The sequence below is a fragment of the Ursus americanus genome, chromosome 28, assembly GCF_024610735.1.
Source record: "Ursus americanus isolate L20-20 chromosome 28, mUrsAme1.1.p, whole genome shotgun sequence".
Taxonomy (NCBI): Eukaryota; Metazoa; Chordata; class Mammalia; order Carnivora; family Ursidae; genus Ursus; species Ursus americanus.
The window spans coordinates 28,445,369-28,461,688 of NC_142154.1; the positions used below are offsets into that span (position 1 = coordinate 28,445,369).

The 16,320-nt window shown below is 48.5% G+C and overlaps 2 protein-coding genes across 6 annotated transcripts in view; both read left to right on the plus strand.

The window, feature by feature from the left end:
- The first annotated feature begins 5,766 nt into the window (after window positions 1-5,766).
- IMP3 (IMP U3 small nucleolar ribonucleoprotein 3) lies at window positions 5,767-9,457 on the plus strand. Of its 3 annotated transcripts, none has more exons than XM_045795142.2 (3): window positions 5,767-6,711; window positions 7,118-7,454; window positions 7,564-9,457. In XM_045795142.2, exon 1 carries the CDS (start codon window positions 6,002-6,004, stop codon window positions 6,554-6,556), a length of 555 nt encoding a protein of 184 aa, XP_045651098.1. In that variant the 5' UTR covers window positions 5,767-6,001; the 3' UTR covers window positions 6,557-6,711; window positions 7,118-7,454; window positions 7,564-9,457. The 3 variants fall into 3 exon arrangements, with proteins under 3 accessions (XP_045651098.1, XP_045651099.1, XP_045651097.1); XM_045795143.2 differs by having other exon boundaries at window positions 7,118-7,183; window positions 7,564-7,831; XM_045795141.2 differs by having other exon boundaries at window positions 7,118-9,457.
- A 6,042-nt stretch (window positions 9,458-15,499) lies between these two features.
- Window positions 15,500-16,320, plus strand: part of SNUPN (snurportin 1) — a 31,547-nt gene continuing 30,726 nt past the window's right edge. The window contains exon 1 of one of the 3 annotated variants that reach the window (XM_045795144.2): window positions 15,500-15,543. The gene's annotated coding sequence lies outside the window, so the exon portion shown is untranslated. The other 2 variants (XM_045795145.2, XM_045795147.2) reach the window with 2 other exon arrangements.

A 16,320-nucleotide genomic window follows, 5' to 3' on the forward strand; every position in this document is an offset into this window, starting at 1 on the left:
AGAAAGGAGGGAATAGCCGAGGGGGAGGTGAGGGGTGGGGAGAGGGAGGGAGGGAGGAAAAGCAGGCTGGGGAATTGGGCAGACTCCGCAGCACTTCCGTGCGTCCTGGCTGGGCAGGGACGGCCGGCTCCGCCCTCCCGCGGCCTGGGGCGCTGCAGCCGGGGGCCACCCGCCCCTGCTCCTCGCTGCCTTCTTTCTGGCGCTCGCCCTCCCTCGCTGGTTCCGGGATGGGGCTGAGGGAGGGGGCCTGGACTCTCCAGGACCCCCTCGCCCGTCCTCCCTTGCCGGGAGACACCTCTCCCCCGTGGGGCTTGAGCGCCGCCGCCACCGCCTCCTGGGTTCTGTCACCCTCCTGCCTTTCCCATGACGCAAGTGGAGGCAAACTCCAAAAGTTTGCAAAGTGAGGGCTTGCGAGGAGGGGGCCAGAGCCGAGACACCGGAGAGGGGGTTGAAGAAGGGTGCAGAGAGAGCCGCCGACACCCCCCTCCCATTCCCCTACCCCTCCACCCCCACTCTGGCGAGACTGGATGAAACCGGGCTGTGGCGCAGCCTGGGGATTGTTCTCCGGAGGGACCCAGGGCGGGCCTCAGTGCCAGCAGCGCCCTCTGGGAAGAAGCCTGAGAGGCCTGGGATACTGGCCGCGGCAGGTCCTGGTACCTTAGCCAGACAGGGCCAGAAGCACCCCTGCCCTGGGAGACTTCCTTCAGAGGGAAAGACAAGACACTACAATGTAGCAACAAGGAACAAGCTTAGGCACGACCCGGTTCTGTGATGCTTTGTGCGGCCGCGGGGACGAGATTTTCCTCTGCCTCAGCAGCAAGGAGAGAGGGGAGGTCTGGGTAGGCTTGCAGAAGAGGCAAGGGGGATCTGACCCTTGGTCAGCCCATCCGGGACACTTTGGCCACTGACTGCCAGGCACTGTGCTGGGCACTGGGGATTACATCACAACAGGCAGTAGGTGTTGTGCCCTCTTGGGTTTACAGTCCACCGTCTTGTCCTTAATTCATCTATCCTGTGTCTGTCTCACTTATTCAGTCATGCAATCAAGGAAACATTAAACTGAGTAATCATTCTGTATCAGGCCCCCTGCGCTACAAAGATAAATAAGACATTGTCCTTACCTTCCAGAAGCTCAGATATGTCAGGAGAAGTAGACCGGTAACTCCCCACCTAGTGTCACCAGGGCCAAGAAATGTGCATGGGAGGGCACCTATCCCATGGGTGGAGCAAGGGTCAAAGAAGGCTTCCTGGAGGAGGAGGTGCCTAAGGTGAGACCAAGGCTTTAGCTCCTACTCCTCTTCCTGGCTATGCCCTGGAGCCTTACCTACCCCTTCTAGCTAGAACTTCCTTCCTCCTCATTCTGACTCTTCCTACTTGTAGATTAATTGGCACAAGGTAAAGCTGCTAAAGGTGAACACGTTTGGCTGTTTAAAGGGATGTAGGCTGCAGGCCTCTGGCTTCAAAACCCAATTTCATTGGTGCAGTGAGTAGATCCAATTCCCTATGCAGGGCTGGCATATGACCTGAATAAAAGCTTATGTACAAACCCCAGAAGGCCAGCTATTATTTTTTTAAATTTTTATTTGTCACTATAGTTGACATAAAATATTACATTAGTTTTAGGTATACAACATAGTGATTCGACAATTACATACATTACCAAATGCTCACAGTGGTAAGTGTAATTACCAGCTCAGATATTAAATTGCACAGAGAAATACAACTGGTCAGGCGGACCTGAATATTTGCATCAACAGCTCAAGGTAGTCTGAGCTGCTCCTTAGGAAGCACAGTTACCAAAAGGTTAGCTCAGAACCTGGAAACCCCATGATAGGAAGAGGAGATGGTGTCACAAGTCTTTCAGCCAAGAAACCATAAGATATTGTCCCCCACAATAGGGGCAGCCTTGATTCTAAGGATTCGTGTCATCCTACTCTTGCTACAACCAGATCGGGAGTATGTTTCCCCCAGCTACTTTTGGGACACCCCTTCTCTGTGCTCTCTTTTCAGTTCACATAGCCTCTCTCCAAGCTGAGTCTAACAACAGCAACTACTTCATCAGTGCCACACGCTGCTGTAAACATTTTACCTTTATTAGCTCCCTTAATATAATTGATGGGATTTCTGCTCACCCAACCAGAATCCTAGTCCAGCCACCACCCTGAAGGCCTTTGGTTGGTTCCCAAACACCTCAGTCACACATTTACAGACCAAGCACCTTAGACTTACTCCCACACCTGTTCTGAGTGGGTTTTTCTCTCAGAGGCCACCCTTATTTCCAGGTTCTTGGAGAAAATTCTCTTGAGCCTCATAGAGATTTCCATCCAGTACTGCTATCTTCCATTCCCTCCCCTTTCAGTGACCCTTTTCAAACCTAGGGATGACACAGTCCCCCCATCTCTGCAGGTGCTAGTCTCAAAAAACTGCACTAACCTTTGTGGTTTCCCTACACCCTGCCCATTCCCTTGGGACAAAGTTCCTTTATTCAATTCTCTTCACATTATTCTAATTGGAGTGTGCTCTCTCTTTCCTGCTGGGGCCCTGACTCATGCTAGGCAAACAGCACTCATTCCCCATCCAAGCATCCAACCTTCCTTCTTTAGGTAAGGAGTCAGCAAGGGACAACCATAGTCAGTGGTTTCCAGGCTGACCCCACTGGTGGCAGCATGGGTACACTGGATTACACTGTAACAATGCACTCGAGAGGATGAGAGCCTGAGATAGTGCAAGGGTACCAGGCTAGGGAGAAGTAAATCTGGGAGTTTATGCAAGAATAGACTAGAATGGCATCCAACAAGCTGTGGGTATTGAGGAAAGAGTCAACCCACATCTTTAAAAAATAGATTCTCCACTCTACCCCCACCAGCTACTGCCCCATTTCTCTGCACACATGAGCAAAATTCCTCAAAATAGCCATCTATACTAGCTGCCTGAAATTTCTTTCCTCCCTTTCTCTTCTTAAAGCCCTCTAGCCAGTCTGTCACCATCACACTCCACCAAAACTATTCTTGTCAAGGTCGAAGTCATCAATGACCTAATGGTTATTCTCAGTTCCCCTCTTATTCAACGTCTCCATACCATTTGACCAGGTTGATCACGCCTTCCCCTGGACACAGTTTCTTCACTTGCATCAGGGAGATCATGCTCCGCTGGTTTCCCTTCTACCTCACTGGTTCATCCTCCTCTCTCCAATAATTCTTAATACCAGAGTGACTACAGAAAGTGGTCCTCTTGTCTTTTCTATCATATTCACTCCTTTGATGACCTCGCTCAGGCTCATGGCTTGATACATCATCTATCAGCCAATAACACCTCAATTTTTTAATCTCCGGCCTAGGCCTTTCTCTAGAATTCCAGACTCAAATGTCTTTCTCCTTGACATCTCCCCTGGGATGTCTAATAGACACCTCCAACCCAACATGTCCCAAACGATATCAGGTATTGCACCCCAAACCTGTTCTATTTGGCAGCCTTTCCCAGCTCAAGTGACAAGTAGTTTCTTCCACTTGCTCAGGCCAAAAACTGGAGCCATCCTTGACTCTCTTCATCATCCTGGGACTCCTCTCACATCAGATTCTCACTACTGCTCTCCTGGTCCCAGTCACAGTCCTTCTCACCCAGATCACTGCAACAGCTTCCTAATGATCTGTTTCCATCCTTGCCTTCTGACTGTCTAGTCTCAACATGGCAGTCAGACTGATCCATTTAAAACATAAGTTAGATGTTAATCCCCTGCTCAAAACCATTCAGTGTCCTCGTCTCACAAACATAAAAACCAAAGTCCTTACTTATTACTTACTCAAAGGCCTATGAGCCTCTGTCATCTGAACCCTCTTTCCTCCCCTCCTAGCCCACTGCTCCAACAAGAATGGCTGTTACTCCTCTTCTGACATGCCAGGCACATTCCTGTCTTAAGGCATTGCAGACTGTGTCCTCTTTCTGAAATACTCTTCCCCTAGATATCCACATGGCTAAATCCCTATAAAATATCACCTTCTCAATAAGACCTACCCTGACATGCCCTATTTAAAATTCAGCCCTTCCTCACCCCAAGTTGTCCTATATCCTGCTGTTTTTTTCATAATGCTTATTACTTGCTAACACAGATAGTGTAGTTTTTACTGTGTTAATTTTCCGGGGAGAAGGAAGTTAACCAAAAGTCCTACTGCAGACATGCTAAGCAAGGACTGAGGATGGGAGTAAGGTTGGGGGAATATGAAGGGTGGAGATGCAGTACAAACTGGGAGAAGATATTTGTTCTATATATAACTGGTTAAGGCTTAATATCCAAAATACATAAAGAACATCTTCAAATCAATTAGAAAAAAAAAGCAAACTGTATTATAGTTTTCTATTGCAGCTACTACAAATTACCACAAACTTGGTGGCTTAAAGCAACCCAGTTTTATTCTTTTACAGAAATCCAAACTGGATCTCACTGGGCTAAAATTAAAAGTGTCAGCAGGCCTGTGTTCCTTCTGGAGGCTCTAAGGAAAAATTTGTTTCCTTGCCTTTCCAGCTTCTAGAGGCTGCCCACAGTCCCCTGCTCTTGGATCCCTTTCATCTTCAAAGACCCCTAACACATCACTCAGACTTCTGCTTTCATCATCCATCTCCTGACTCCTGCCTCCCTCTTTCCCTTATGAGGACCCTTATGATAACATGGGACCCACCCAGATAATTGAGAATACTCTCAGCATCTCAAAATCTTTAATTTAACCACATTTGCAAAATCAGTGTGTATACAAATTACCTGGGGATCTTGTTAAATGCAGATTCTGATTCTGAAGGTCAGGAATGGGCCTAAAATACTGCATTTCCAAAAGCTCTTTGCTGGTCCACTGGCTCCACTTTGAATAAGAAGGTTCTCAACGTATTTAAAGATGCATGTAGAATGATAAAACCATTTTTTTTCTTTTTAAACAAAAGGGAAAAATAAACACAGAACTCGGGAGAATAGATACCATTACCCCTGGCTAGAGGAGTGGCTGGAAAACTGGCTGTCCGGTTCGTTAAGTATTCATTATGCGTTTTAACTTACATCTATTATTTTCCACATGTCAAGTATTATACCTAAAAGGACAATGAAAACCATACAAAACCAAGACAAAATGATCAGCGAAGAAGCTAGGTGGCGTCAAAGGCCTGGGCAAATAAAGTGGTTAGTCTATATAACTTACAGATACAACTAGCCATAACAGCGTTAAATTTATTAAACTCAGTACTGGGTGACCAGAAGTCCACTCAGTCGGGCTAAGTTGTATGAGCTCAACTAAGTAGTTAGGTTTCGTACTTAATATACAAATTTCTCAGACTTGCTGGGATTTATGAACCACCTGCTAACAATACAGATATCCAGGAGGCTCCCGTGTAGATCTCGATCCCCTGCGTGTAAGGAAGCAGCCGGGGAATCAGTATTTTATAGGTTCACCGGCGTCCAGCCCCACTAGACAGAAATCGCCCGCCCGGTGAAGGGCCTGGAGGTAGCGAGCGACCGGGACTACCCGGTCAGCCCCAGGCTGGCCGGCTCCGGAAAGCTCCCCACCAGGTGGTAGGCACCCGACGAGAGTTAGCATGGTAACCCCATCCAACATGCGGTCACCCATCTTCCCCAGGACTGTCCTCAGCTTCTCTGAGGAGACTCACCTGAAAGTCCCTAAAAGGCGTAAGTCTGAATGAGAGGAAACGATTACCGCACTAGGGGATATACTTTTGGTAACTTAAGACCTCGCGAAAGTTTAAAACGAAAACAAACCCGTGTCCCCTCCCCGCCCGCCGCCACACCACCGGCCTTTCTTCGCTACTTCTTCCCGGTTTCTTCAGCCAACGCGAAAAGAAACGCGAGACAGAGATGTGGGGCGTGGCTCCTCTCTGACCAATGGAAATCGAGGGCGTGGCCTTGAGCCTTTCTCCCTTTGGCCCAGGGTCCCCGAGGCGGAAGTCGCCCGGCTGATAGTACGCGCTCTTAGCCTGGGGTTTTGCGGCACACGGAGCCGCCATCATGGTGCGGAAGCTTAAGTTTCACGAGCAGAAGCTGCTGAAGCAGGTAGACTTCCTGAACTGGGAGGTCACTGACCACAACCTGCACGAGCTGCGCGTGTTGCGGCGTTATCGGCTGCAGCGGCGGGAGGACTACACGCGCTACAACCAGCTGAGCCGGGCTGTGCGCGAGCTGGCGCGGCGCCTGCGCGACTTACCCGAGCGCGACCCGTTTCGCGTGCGCGCCTCGGCCGCACTGCTGGACAAGTTGTATGCTCTCGGCCTGATTCCCACGCGTGGCTCGCTTGAGCTCTGCGACTTCGTCACGGCCTCGTCTTTCTGCCGCCGCCGCCTGCCCACAGTGCTCCTGAAGCTGCGTATGGCGCAGCACCTCCAGGCCGCCGTGGCCTTCGTGGAGCAGGGCCACGTGCGCGTGGGCCCCGACGTGGTCACCGACCCCGCCTTCCTGGTCACGCGCAGCATGGAGGACTTTGTCACCTGGGTTGACTCGTCCAAGATCAAGCGGCATGTGCTGGAATACAATGAGGAGCGCGATGACTTCGATCTGGAGGCCTAGCGGGCCGTCCCACCCACGGCTGGATTTCATAGATGGGAAGGCTGAGACCTGATGTTTGAGATTCTGTGAGGGCGCTCTCCCCGCGAGTGTGTCAGCCAGGCCTTGGTTCTTAAGAACTTGGCCCCTCGGCAGCAGGCCACGCACAGAGACAAAGGGTACGGCTGTTTTCCATGAATTTGTGTTAGTCCTTGAATATTGATAACTAAATGACTGATCTAAGAGACACTGGGAAGCAGTTTTGTGCAGCAGTACGGAATTGTTAGATTATGTGCCTGAAACATTGTAGTTTGAAGGAACTTTGCTCCCCACCCCTTTCACTTAGTTTTCTCTTTATTATCTTATAGCGGGACAATTTGGTTGGGTCTATTTAATTCGAATACTTATTCTGGTTTTGTGATTATGTACAGACGATGGAGAATTTGGTCTCAAGTTTTCATAAAATGGGTGAGACTGTAGTGTTGTGGGTGTCCTCCCTTGCCTAAAGGAAGACTTCCTCATGCCATAATAAATCGTATGTGCTTTATATTTGCAAATTTTTGTCTGTCTGGTTTTCTCATCTAGGTTCACATCTGGGCTTGGCTCAAGAACCCAGTAGGAAAGAAGAGGGTCAGCAGCGACCGCGTGTGGGTGAGGCCTGCCACAGGGGGGCATGTGGAGGTTGCAGGATGTTGTACAGGGCTGGACAAATTTGTCAGTTTACCAATCCCTTCCTCGGAATGAGTGTTTTGGCAGAGATCTTCCCCACAGGACTTCCTGTTGATATTCCAGCCCCAGGAAATACCATACTAGAGGGCTGAAATGTTTGCTGTTTGCTTGCCTAAGGAAATAATCACCCTGTAGCTTGGCCATCTAGTGGTTAGAAGTGGCCCAGGAGGTTCCTGGAAACATGTTCTTCGTGGTAAGGAATTGGAGAATAGGGAGACTACCTCTTTTTACCCAAGACTTACACAAGGAGAAAAAGTAGGATGCCAAGACCAATAGATTGTGTGTCTTCTCCATTTCCCCAGGTGAAAGTGAGCGTTTGGTAGAGAAGCAAGGGAAGGGGACACTGGATGATAAAAGCAAATGCCTCGGGGCGCCTGGGTGGCACAGTGGTTAAGCGTCTGTCTGCGGCTCAGGTCGTGATCCCGGCGTTGTGGGATCGAGCCCCACATCAGGCTCTTCCGCTGTGAGCCTGCTTCTTCCTCTCCCACTCCCCCTGCCCACTCCCCCTGCTTGTGTTCCCTCTCTCGCTGGCTGTCTCTATCTCTGTCGAATAAATAAATAAAATCTTTAAAAAAAAAAAAAAAAAAGCAAATGCCTCTACTATATATGCGTCAGGCACATCTGTAAGTGTATTACATGAATTAATCTGTTTAATCCTCCCAAAGATGCTAAGGAGTGGGGAATCCAATTATCCTCTGCTTTTCAGATGAGGGAACTGAGGCAGAGATGGGTCAAATTGCCCAAGATGGCATCGCCAATAAGTGGCGGAGCTGGCATTGTGCTCCCTTTAAGAGACTGTCAACATAGTCAGAGCCAGGCCTTGTAATATGTAGGGGTTTAGAGAGAATCCCTGAATTTGAGTTTCCAAGCCAGCAGAGAAGCAGCACCAAGCAATGTGGTCTCCAAAAAGATGCCATATAATGGTTTGAACAAGGAGAAGGCTTTGAGCTTCCAAGGCTTAACACTCACTGAGACCCTACCTGTGTTAGGTTGCCATTTGCTCTTCCCAACAACCCTGCAAGGTAGGTGGTGTTATCCCTGTCTTTTCAGTTTAGGAAATAATTGAAACAAGAACTCTGTCTGAGGTTCAAGTCCAGGCTTATGTGACTCTACAGGCCATGTTCTTCTCAGTGCCATTCCTTTAGAAGTAGAAGGAGAAAGAATCCTACTCCTCAGCTCTAGTGGCTGGGCACAGTCTGTGCCCATTTGAGGAATGTGCTCAGGGCTCCCAGGACTGGGGATCTCATGGAGAAGTTGGTGCTCTAAAAGCCACCTCTGGCTCCTACCCAGATCCCACAGGGCAAGGCAGGTAGATTGGCCCTTTGGAATAGTTGGAGCCTGCATCTATAGCCCAAACAGATAAAACTTAAAAGTTCTTTTTAAGGAAACTGGTTTTAGGAACTTGGAAGTAAAATACAAGATTCTTTAGAAAAGCCCTTCTTTCTTTGGGAGGAAGATATGAAAGAAATAACTTACCAAAAGTTACTTAAAAACTTAAAAAACTGGGCAACTGGGGGGCTCACTCGGTTAAGTGTCTGCCACTGGCAGGGTCCTGGGATCGAGCCCCTTGTCAGGCTCCCTACTCATCGAGAGTCTGCTTCTCTTTCTCCCTCTGCCTCTCCCCCCAACTCACATGCCCTCGCTCTCTCTCTCAATAAAAAAAGAAAGAAAGAAAGAAAGAAAAATCTTCAAAAAAAACCTTAAAAACTTAAAAAACAAAAACAAAACCTATGCAAGATTCAGAAGGCAAGTTCTAAGAACCAGACTACCTGGTCTGATTTGGGGCTTCTAGGCTTAACTAGCTATGTGACATTGACTATTTTTCTTAGCCTCCTCTGTGCCTCCATTTACTGTATTACAAATATGTGGTAATATGGGGTAAGGGAAAAGAACGGGGAACTACTGCTCAACAGGTACAGAATTTCCATTTGGGATGATGAAAAAATTTTGGAAATAGATTGTGGTGATGGTTGTACAACATTCTGAATGTAATTAACACACTGAGTTGTGTACTTAAAAATGGCAAATTTTATGGGGGCACCTGGGTGGCACAGTCGTTGGGCGTCTGCCTTCAGCTCAGGTCGTGATCCCGGCGTTCTGGGATCGAGCCCCACATCAGGCTCCTCTGCTGGCAGCCTGCATCTTCCTCTCCCACTCCCCCTGCTTGTGTTCCCTCTCTCACTGGCTGTCTCTCTGTCAAATAAATAAATAAAATCTTTAAAGAAAAAAAAAAAAGCAAATTTTATGTTACACATATTTTAACACAATTTTTTTTTTTTAAGTTTTATTTAGTGATTTAAGTAATCTCTACACCCAGCCTGGGGCTTAGACTCACAACCCTGAGATCAAGAGTCGCATGCTCTACTTACTGAGCTGGCCAGGTGCCCCCACAATTTTTAAAAAGTGAAAAAAATGGGGGTGGGTAGTAATAGTACTGACCTTAAAAATTATGGAGAGGATTAAATGGTTTAATTCCTACAAAATGCTTAGAGGAGCTCCTGGCATGTGTTAAAACCTTAAAGCTTTGCTCCTCTTTTCCCTCCCTCCCCAGGCCACAAAAGAAAGTCAGGGAGCTAGACATGTTACAACAAAAAAGCCTAATGGATGAAAAAATGTATATACACAATGGCAGGAGGGAAAATTGGTAGACCTCTCAGGGCAATTTTACAATGTATAACAAGAACCTTAAAAACATACATTATATATGGGGCACCTGGGTGACTCAGTCAGTTGGGTGTCTGCCTTTGGCTCAGGTCATGATCCCAGCATCCTGGGATGGAGCCCTGCATCGGGGTCTCTGCTCAGCAGGGAGTCTGCTTGTCCCTGTACCCCTCCTGTTCGTGCTCTCTCTCTCTCTCTCAAATAAATAAATAAAATCTTAAAAAAAAATACATTATATACCCTCTGACCTAGAAATGTCACTTTCAAGAATTTAGCATAATTGTGGGTCTTCGCAGAAAATTAACTACAGGGATCCTCATCACAGTATTTCTAATACAGAATAATAGGGAAAAATTGAAAATATGTCCCAAGTGGACTGGTTAAATTATTGGATAGCCTTATGATGAAACACAACCATTAAAAATTGTAGGGGCGCCTGGATGGCACTGTCAGTTTAAATGTCAGACTCTTGGTTTTGGCTCAGGTCATGATCTTGAGGTTGTGAGATTGAGCCCCAAGTGGAGCTCTGCACTCAGTGGAGAGTCTGAGATTCTCTCCCCTCCCCTTCTATGTCTCCCCCGCCTCAAGCACGCGCGTGCATGCAAGTGCACACACACACACACACACAAACACACACACTCTCTCTCTCTCTCTCTCAAATAAATTTTTTTTTTAAAGATTTTATTTATTTATGTGACAGAGAGACAGCCAGCAAGAGAGGGAACACAAGCAGGGGGAGTGGGAGAGGAAGAAGCAGGCTCATAGCGGAGGAGCCCCATGTGGGACTCGATCCCGGTACGCCGGAATCACGCCCTGAGCCGAAGGCAGACGCTTTAATGACTGCGCTACCCAGGCGTCCCTCAAATAAATTTTTTAAAAATAATGATAATAAAAATTATTATAGCAAGATAGCCCATCCCCTCCAAGTTTCTCACTCAAGTCTGGAATGGGCCTGAGGTGTGCTGCTGGTCACATTTTGAGAAGCACGAGCCTTGTGCCTAGTTCAGTGCTTGGCAGAAAGCAAGTACTGCGACAACATGAGATCATCTCCCAACAACTGAGGGGGGCAGAGGCTGGACTGGCTGCAGGCAAGCATGGGCAGAAAGCAAGAGAAGCAGGGGCCTGGCTCTGCTGATTACTTCAGTGCGACTTGGGGCATATTGGGGACTCGCTGGACCTTACTCCCTCTCCTCTCTGTAATAGGAGGAGGCTGAACCAGGTGGCCCCTAGTTTCTGCTCTGAAAGTTTTTGATTTGGAGGAAAGGATATGAAAGAGTGCAGTCAACATTTAAAAAGAGACAGAGAAGGGGCACCTGGGTGGCTCAGTTGTTAAGCGTCTGCCTTTCGGCTCAGGGTGTGATCCCGGAGTCCTGGGATTGAAACCGCATCGAACCCGCATCGGGCTCCTCCGCTGGGAGCCTGCTTCTTCCTCTCCTACTCCCCCTGCTTGTGTTCCCTCTCTCGCTGGCTGTCTCACTCTCTGTCAAATAAATAAATAAAATCTTTAAAAAATTAAATACATACATACATACATACATAAAAAGAGGCAGAGAAGAAATTAGAGGTGCTTTGTGTGGCCCAGTAGTCCCCAGTCCTGACTCAAGGTGAAAGCTGTGCTAGCTTCAGGACAAATCTGAGAATGGGCCCCCACTGTCTGGCCCCAGGGAAGTTTCCAGGGGTATCTTTCCCCCCACCACCATTCAGGGCTGGGACTCTTCCCAGCCTGGGGGGTGGGAGGGCAATGTGGGGATGAACCAATTCACCCATTCACCCATTCAGCTCACCAGCTGAAAATCAGGAGCAATACGAGACCCCTTTAAAATATGCAGGCAACGTCTCATGGGCTAAAGATTAGGAACTTTGGACTCACTAGGGCCTGGATTAAAATCAGGGCCCATCACCTTCTGACTGTTCGTGACCTGGGCAAGCACTTTTGTCTACAGGGAAGAGACTATCTTGGGCTTACCTAACTAGAAGTTGATATAATTAAGTAAATCAGTAAGGGAAAGGTTATCTTATAACAAGAAGTTACGTACTAATAAAACAAGATTTTTGAGGATTTAGTCTGTGCCAGGTACCATCCTAATCACCTTCTGTGGATTATGTCACTTAACTATAACCACGTCAGGAGGCAGGTGCTCTTATTAGCCACATTTTAGGGGGGGGGGGAACAGAGGCATATGTACGTGAAATAACTCACACAGGCCACAGAGCCAGCTGGTAGGTGAGTCTGGATTTGGACCCAAGCCATCCAGCTCCAGAACACAGGACCTGAACCACTCTGACATGCTTCCTCTGACCCAGATCTGGGCCCTAGGGACCTTGTGGTAGTGGGGGAGAAGAAGTTTGGCCCCTCTGAGCTTTAGGGTCTCCTGTGCCTGCAGTGTCTGTATCCTGGCTCATGGGACACCAGTTAATACACGACTTTGCCACCCTCTCAAGTCAGACTCTCCCTCCTGCCACAACTGGCTGAAGAATCCCTCTCTCACAGGATCTCCAAGTGGGCGGTGAGAAGCACCGCTCCTCAAGATGGCTTAGATGGTACAGAGCCTAGGCCTTAAATCATATCAAATTACATGGGGAGAAAGCTATTCCCTTTTCAATTCTCTTTCAGTTCCAGTAACTTCAAGGGGAAGGTCTTGGCTAGGGGGCTAGACTTGAACACTGTATAATTCTTGCTACCTCCTCCCCCATTTAAGAACAGTAAAGCCCTCCCGGTTTTTTTTTCTGGATATGTCCCGAAGGCAGTCCTTCCTTGCCACAACGTTAGTGCAAGCCCTGCTCACTGGCCCCCTGATTACCACGGGGACTTAAGTTCTCCACTGAGTAGCCAGTGTGAGCTCCCTCAAGCTCAAATTTCGTTATCTCATAACTTTAAAAGCCTCCATCTGCAATGCAGGTAAAATCCAAACTCCCGGCTATGGCCTACAGGCTTCTGCATCCCACCTGCCTCCATGACCTCAACTCCCCACCGCCTCCCCTTCCTCCCGTGCCTACTGTCTACCCCCTCACACAAAGCCTCTCTGGAAATGAACTCAGTCTCCCCGTCCTCACAGCTGGCTCCTTTTCATCATTCAGGTCTTGACTCAAATGTCACCTCCTGAGAAGAGTTCCCTGAATACTGGCTGCAGCCCCACGCTACTCCCTCAACCCAGCTACCTGAGCACCTTAACGTTGGTCTGCACCTGCCTATAGCACCTATCTCTTGGCTTTCTCTACCACACAAATGGGCTGTAAGGCCCTGGAGTGTGGGGACTGGGTCAGTCTTGGTCATTTTGGTATTTCCTATGCTTGGCTCAGTACCTAACCAACAGCAGACATTAAAAACATATCTGTTAATTACCCACCGACAGAGTGACACTCAGGGTCCTACTTAGAACCTCTTCTTTTGGAAATGGCTGGCCACCTTCCTGCTCTCGAGGTCCTCTTTTTTAGGTAGGGATTCTCCCACCTGTGGGCACTTACCAGATGATTTTAGGGGGTGCACAGATACCACCTTAAATAACTTTGAATCATGGAGAAAGGGGAACTTCCCTCTTCTGCTCTCTTTGAATTTTCCTGATCATACAAGAGAAAAATTCTGTTAGTGTTACTCCTTATCACTTCTCCAACACTTGCTAATCTCAGATTCTTACAAAGTCCTCAGTTTCACAGTTTTCTGCACATGCTGGCATTTAGCTAGATTATAATGTTATACTATTTTCACTGTGTATATATTTTATAGATACTTTGTTAAAGTGGGAAGTGATTTAAGGTAATGCTATTACGTTCCTCTTTTAAATAAATGTACTTAGGTTTGTTTTTTTTTTTTAAAGATTTTATTTATTTATTTGACAGAGATAGAGACAGCCAGCGAGAGAGGGAACACAAGCAGGGGGAGTGGGAGAGGAAGAAGCAGGCTCATAGCAGAGGAGCCCGATGTGGGGCTCGATCCCACAACGCCGGGATCACGCCCTGAGCTGAAGGCAGACGCTCAACCGCTGTGCCACCCAGGCGCCCCTGTACTTAGGTTTTTTAAAATAGCAAATTGATTTAAAGACATTAAACACAGGTGTGTATGTCTGTGGCCAATGTTGTGAAGGTGGGGTGCCATTGGTGATAGTTGGGGAACTGCTCACTGTTCCAGGCAGAGGAGGCCCTTCTGGAACACAGACTAGCTCCAAATGAGCCCCTGGGCCAAGTGCCATTTAGTTTGTTCAGTGATATGAGAAGTTATTCAGCTGAGTATGAATGAGCCTTTTCCCTAGACCTCAGTGAATGAATTTGGGGGACCTCTTTGTCAATCTCAGTCTGTTTTGCTATAATGTGTAGGGCCTCTGTTCTTTTCTGTGCAGTTCTGACCACTTGGTATGACCTCCACGATCATGAGTAGAGAATGGTGGATCTGGGACACAAAATAATATACTGATGTCAAAGTTCCCTAGTGAAGTCAAGCCCTGGGCTTTTCTTTGTCCATCTTATAAACCAGGCAAACACGAGCTATTATTTGTGGATGCACCAAATAAATAACCTTGTGCACACCTTTGCTCAGTCCAACTATTGAAAGATAGAACTCAGGTACATAAATTCTGAGGTCCAAAAAATTGGGTCTTCCAGGGCCCAAATACCCTTTACCTTCTGTGTCAGTCGGATCTCCTGTTCTTTTCAGTCCAGATGGATGGTTAGGTATTTAAAATATGCAGGAAGCATACACCTTGGCATTCCCTGGACTCAAAATGTGCCAGCTTTGTGTATTTTCTGTAGTATACTAATATCCAACTTCCCCATAAGTCAAACATTCAGCAAATTCAAATGTTGGCTTGAAAGCTGTGTGTCTTTGGCCAAGTACTTAACCTCTCTGAGCTTCAGTCTATTTCCTTGGGTTATTTGAAGATTAAAGGAGATAATGCATGTGAAGCAGTGTCTGGCATTCAATAAATGGCTGTTGTATTTTTAGTTTGCGTTTCATCAGTCCCCTCCCTCAAAGAGGCTGCACTCTAATTTGATTAGCTCTCCTAACTAAATCTCGGCTGCTTCCCCTCCACCCCTTGCACTTATTCAATGATTTCTTTACCAAGATCTACTGAGTGCCATATTTTGTGCTGGACGCTGCCTACGAAGCAGGAATCAAGCCAGGTCCCCGCCATTGCCAAGCCCACAGCCGAGTAATAAACAGGCTCCCAAACCGAGCAATGGGCTGTAATCGAGGTATGTCGCCGGTGCAGTCAGAGCGAATGAGGCGAGAATATCTAATTGAGACTTGGTGTGAGGAGTCGACGGAAAGGGGGGTATCATTCAGACAACTGGCACTGTCTGTACAAAAAGCACAAGCACAGAAGAGGGAGCGGACTGCTGGTGTACCCCTAAAGCCCGGATGGATCTCACAAGAGCCAGGACCCCTGCTCTGGCCGACCGATAAAACGCCAGCCATTGAAGGAGGAAATAACGGCCGCGCGCTACCGGATGGCCGAAGCACTACAGGCATTCACGACGGTGGGCGGAACCGGAAACTCCGGGCGCGTGGCGGGTGGGCCCGGCGGCGCGGCTGCGGCCCAGGGGGCGGGCCCGGCTCTCCCCGGGCAGCTGATTGGTCGACCCCCGGCAGCGGCGGCCGCGGCTCCTGGAACTGTCATCTCCGCCGGGTGAGTCCTGGGTTCGAGCCTAGGCCCCGCCGGCTCCCGAGTCGCTCCTCGGAGCCCGGCTGTGACTCCCTCTAGTCGGCTAGCACTCCTGGCCTCCCGTGGTGTCCCTTGGAGAGGCAGAGCCAGGCCCGCGCTGCTGCTTTTCTGTTTCAGGCTGTGGGGCCAGGACTCCTCAGGTAGTTTTTGTGGGGGAGGGGCGAATCATGTGTGGTCTACGGGACCTCTTCCCTAGAGAGAGGTACTGCGGGACTGTGGCAGGGTGGACGACCAAGTGGGGCAGGTAGAGGCCCCGGGGCTGAAGCCCGGTGGAAGCCGCAGAGCAGGCCTTGATCCCTGACTGAGGGATGCGGGGGAGGGGGAGGAGGAGTCGGCAGTGGCGGCAGGAACGCGCGTGGGTCTGGTCGAGACCACCCGGGATAAGGTCAGAACCCTTGGAGGCAGGACCATCCGAGGAATGGGCTGAAAGAGCAGGAGCCAGCCAAAACCAGCCATGAAGGTACAGTGGGCCGCCCCGGTATCCAAGGCGTGTTTAGCGATTTTGTGATTCTTGGCAAAACGGGAGGCCACACCGAGATAAAGCGTAATACGGCCTAATAAGTGTATTTTAGATTTGGGCATTACTTTGGTAAGCCGAAGACATAATTAATTTTTTAAAAGATTGTATTATGAAAGTGTTTAGACTTATACAAAAGTCAGTAAAACACGGAAAATAGCATACCATTATGGATCCCAAGTACTCATCACTCAGCCTCAACCACAAATGGCCACCCTGGTTGC

Bases quoted from the DNA above. Each gene is read 5' to 3' on its own strand.
- IMP3 (XM_045795141.2), top strand. From the start codon at position 6,002: ATGGTGCGGAAGCTTAAGTTTCACGAGCAGAAGCTGCTGAAGCAGGTA.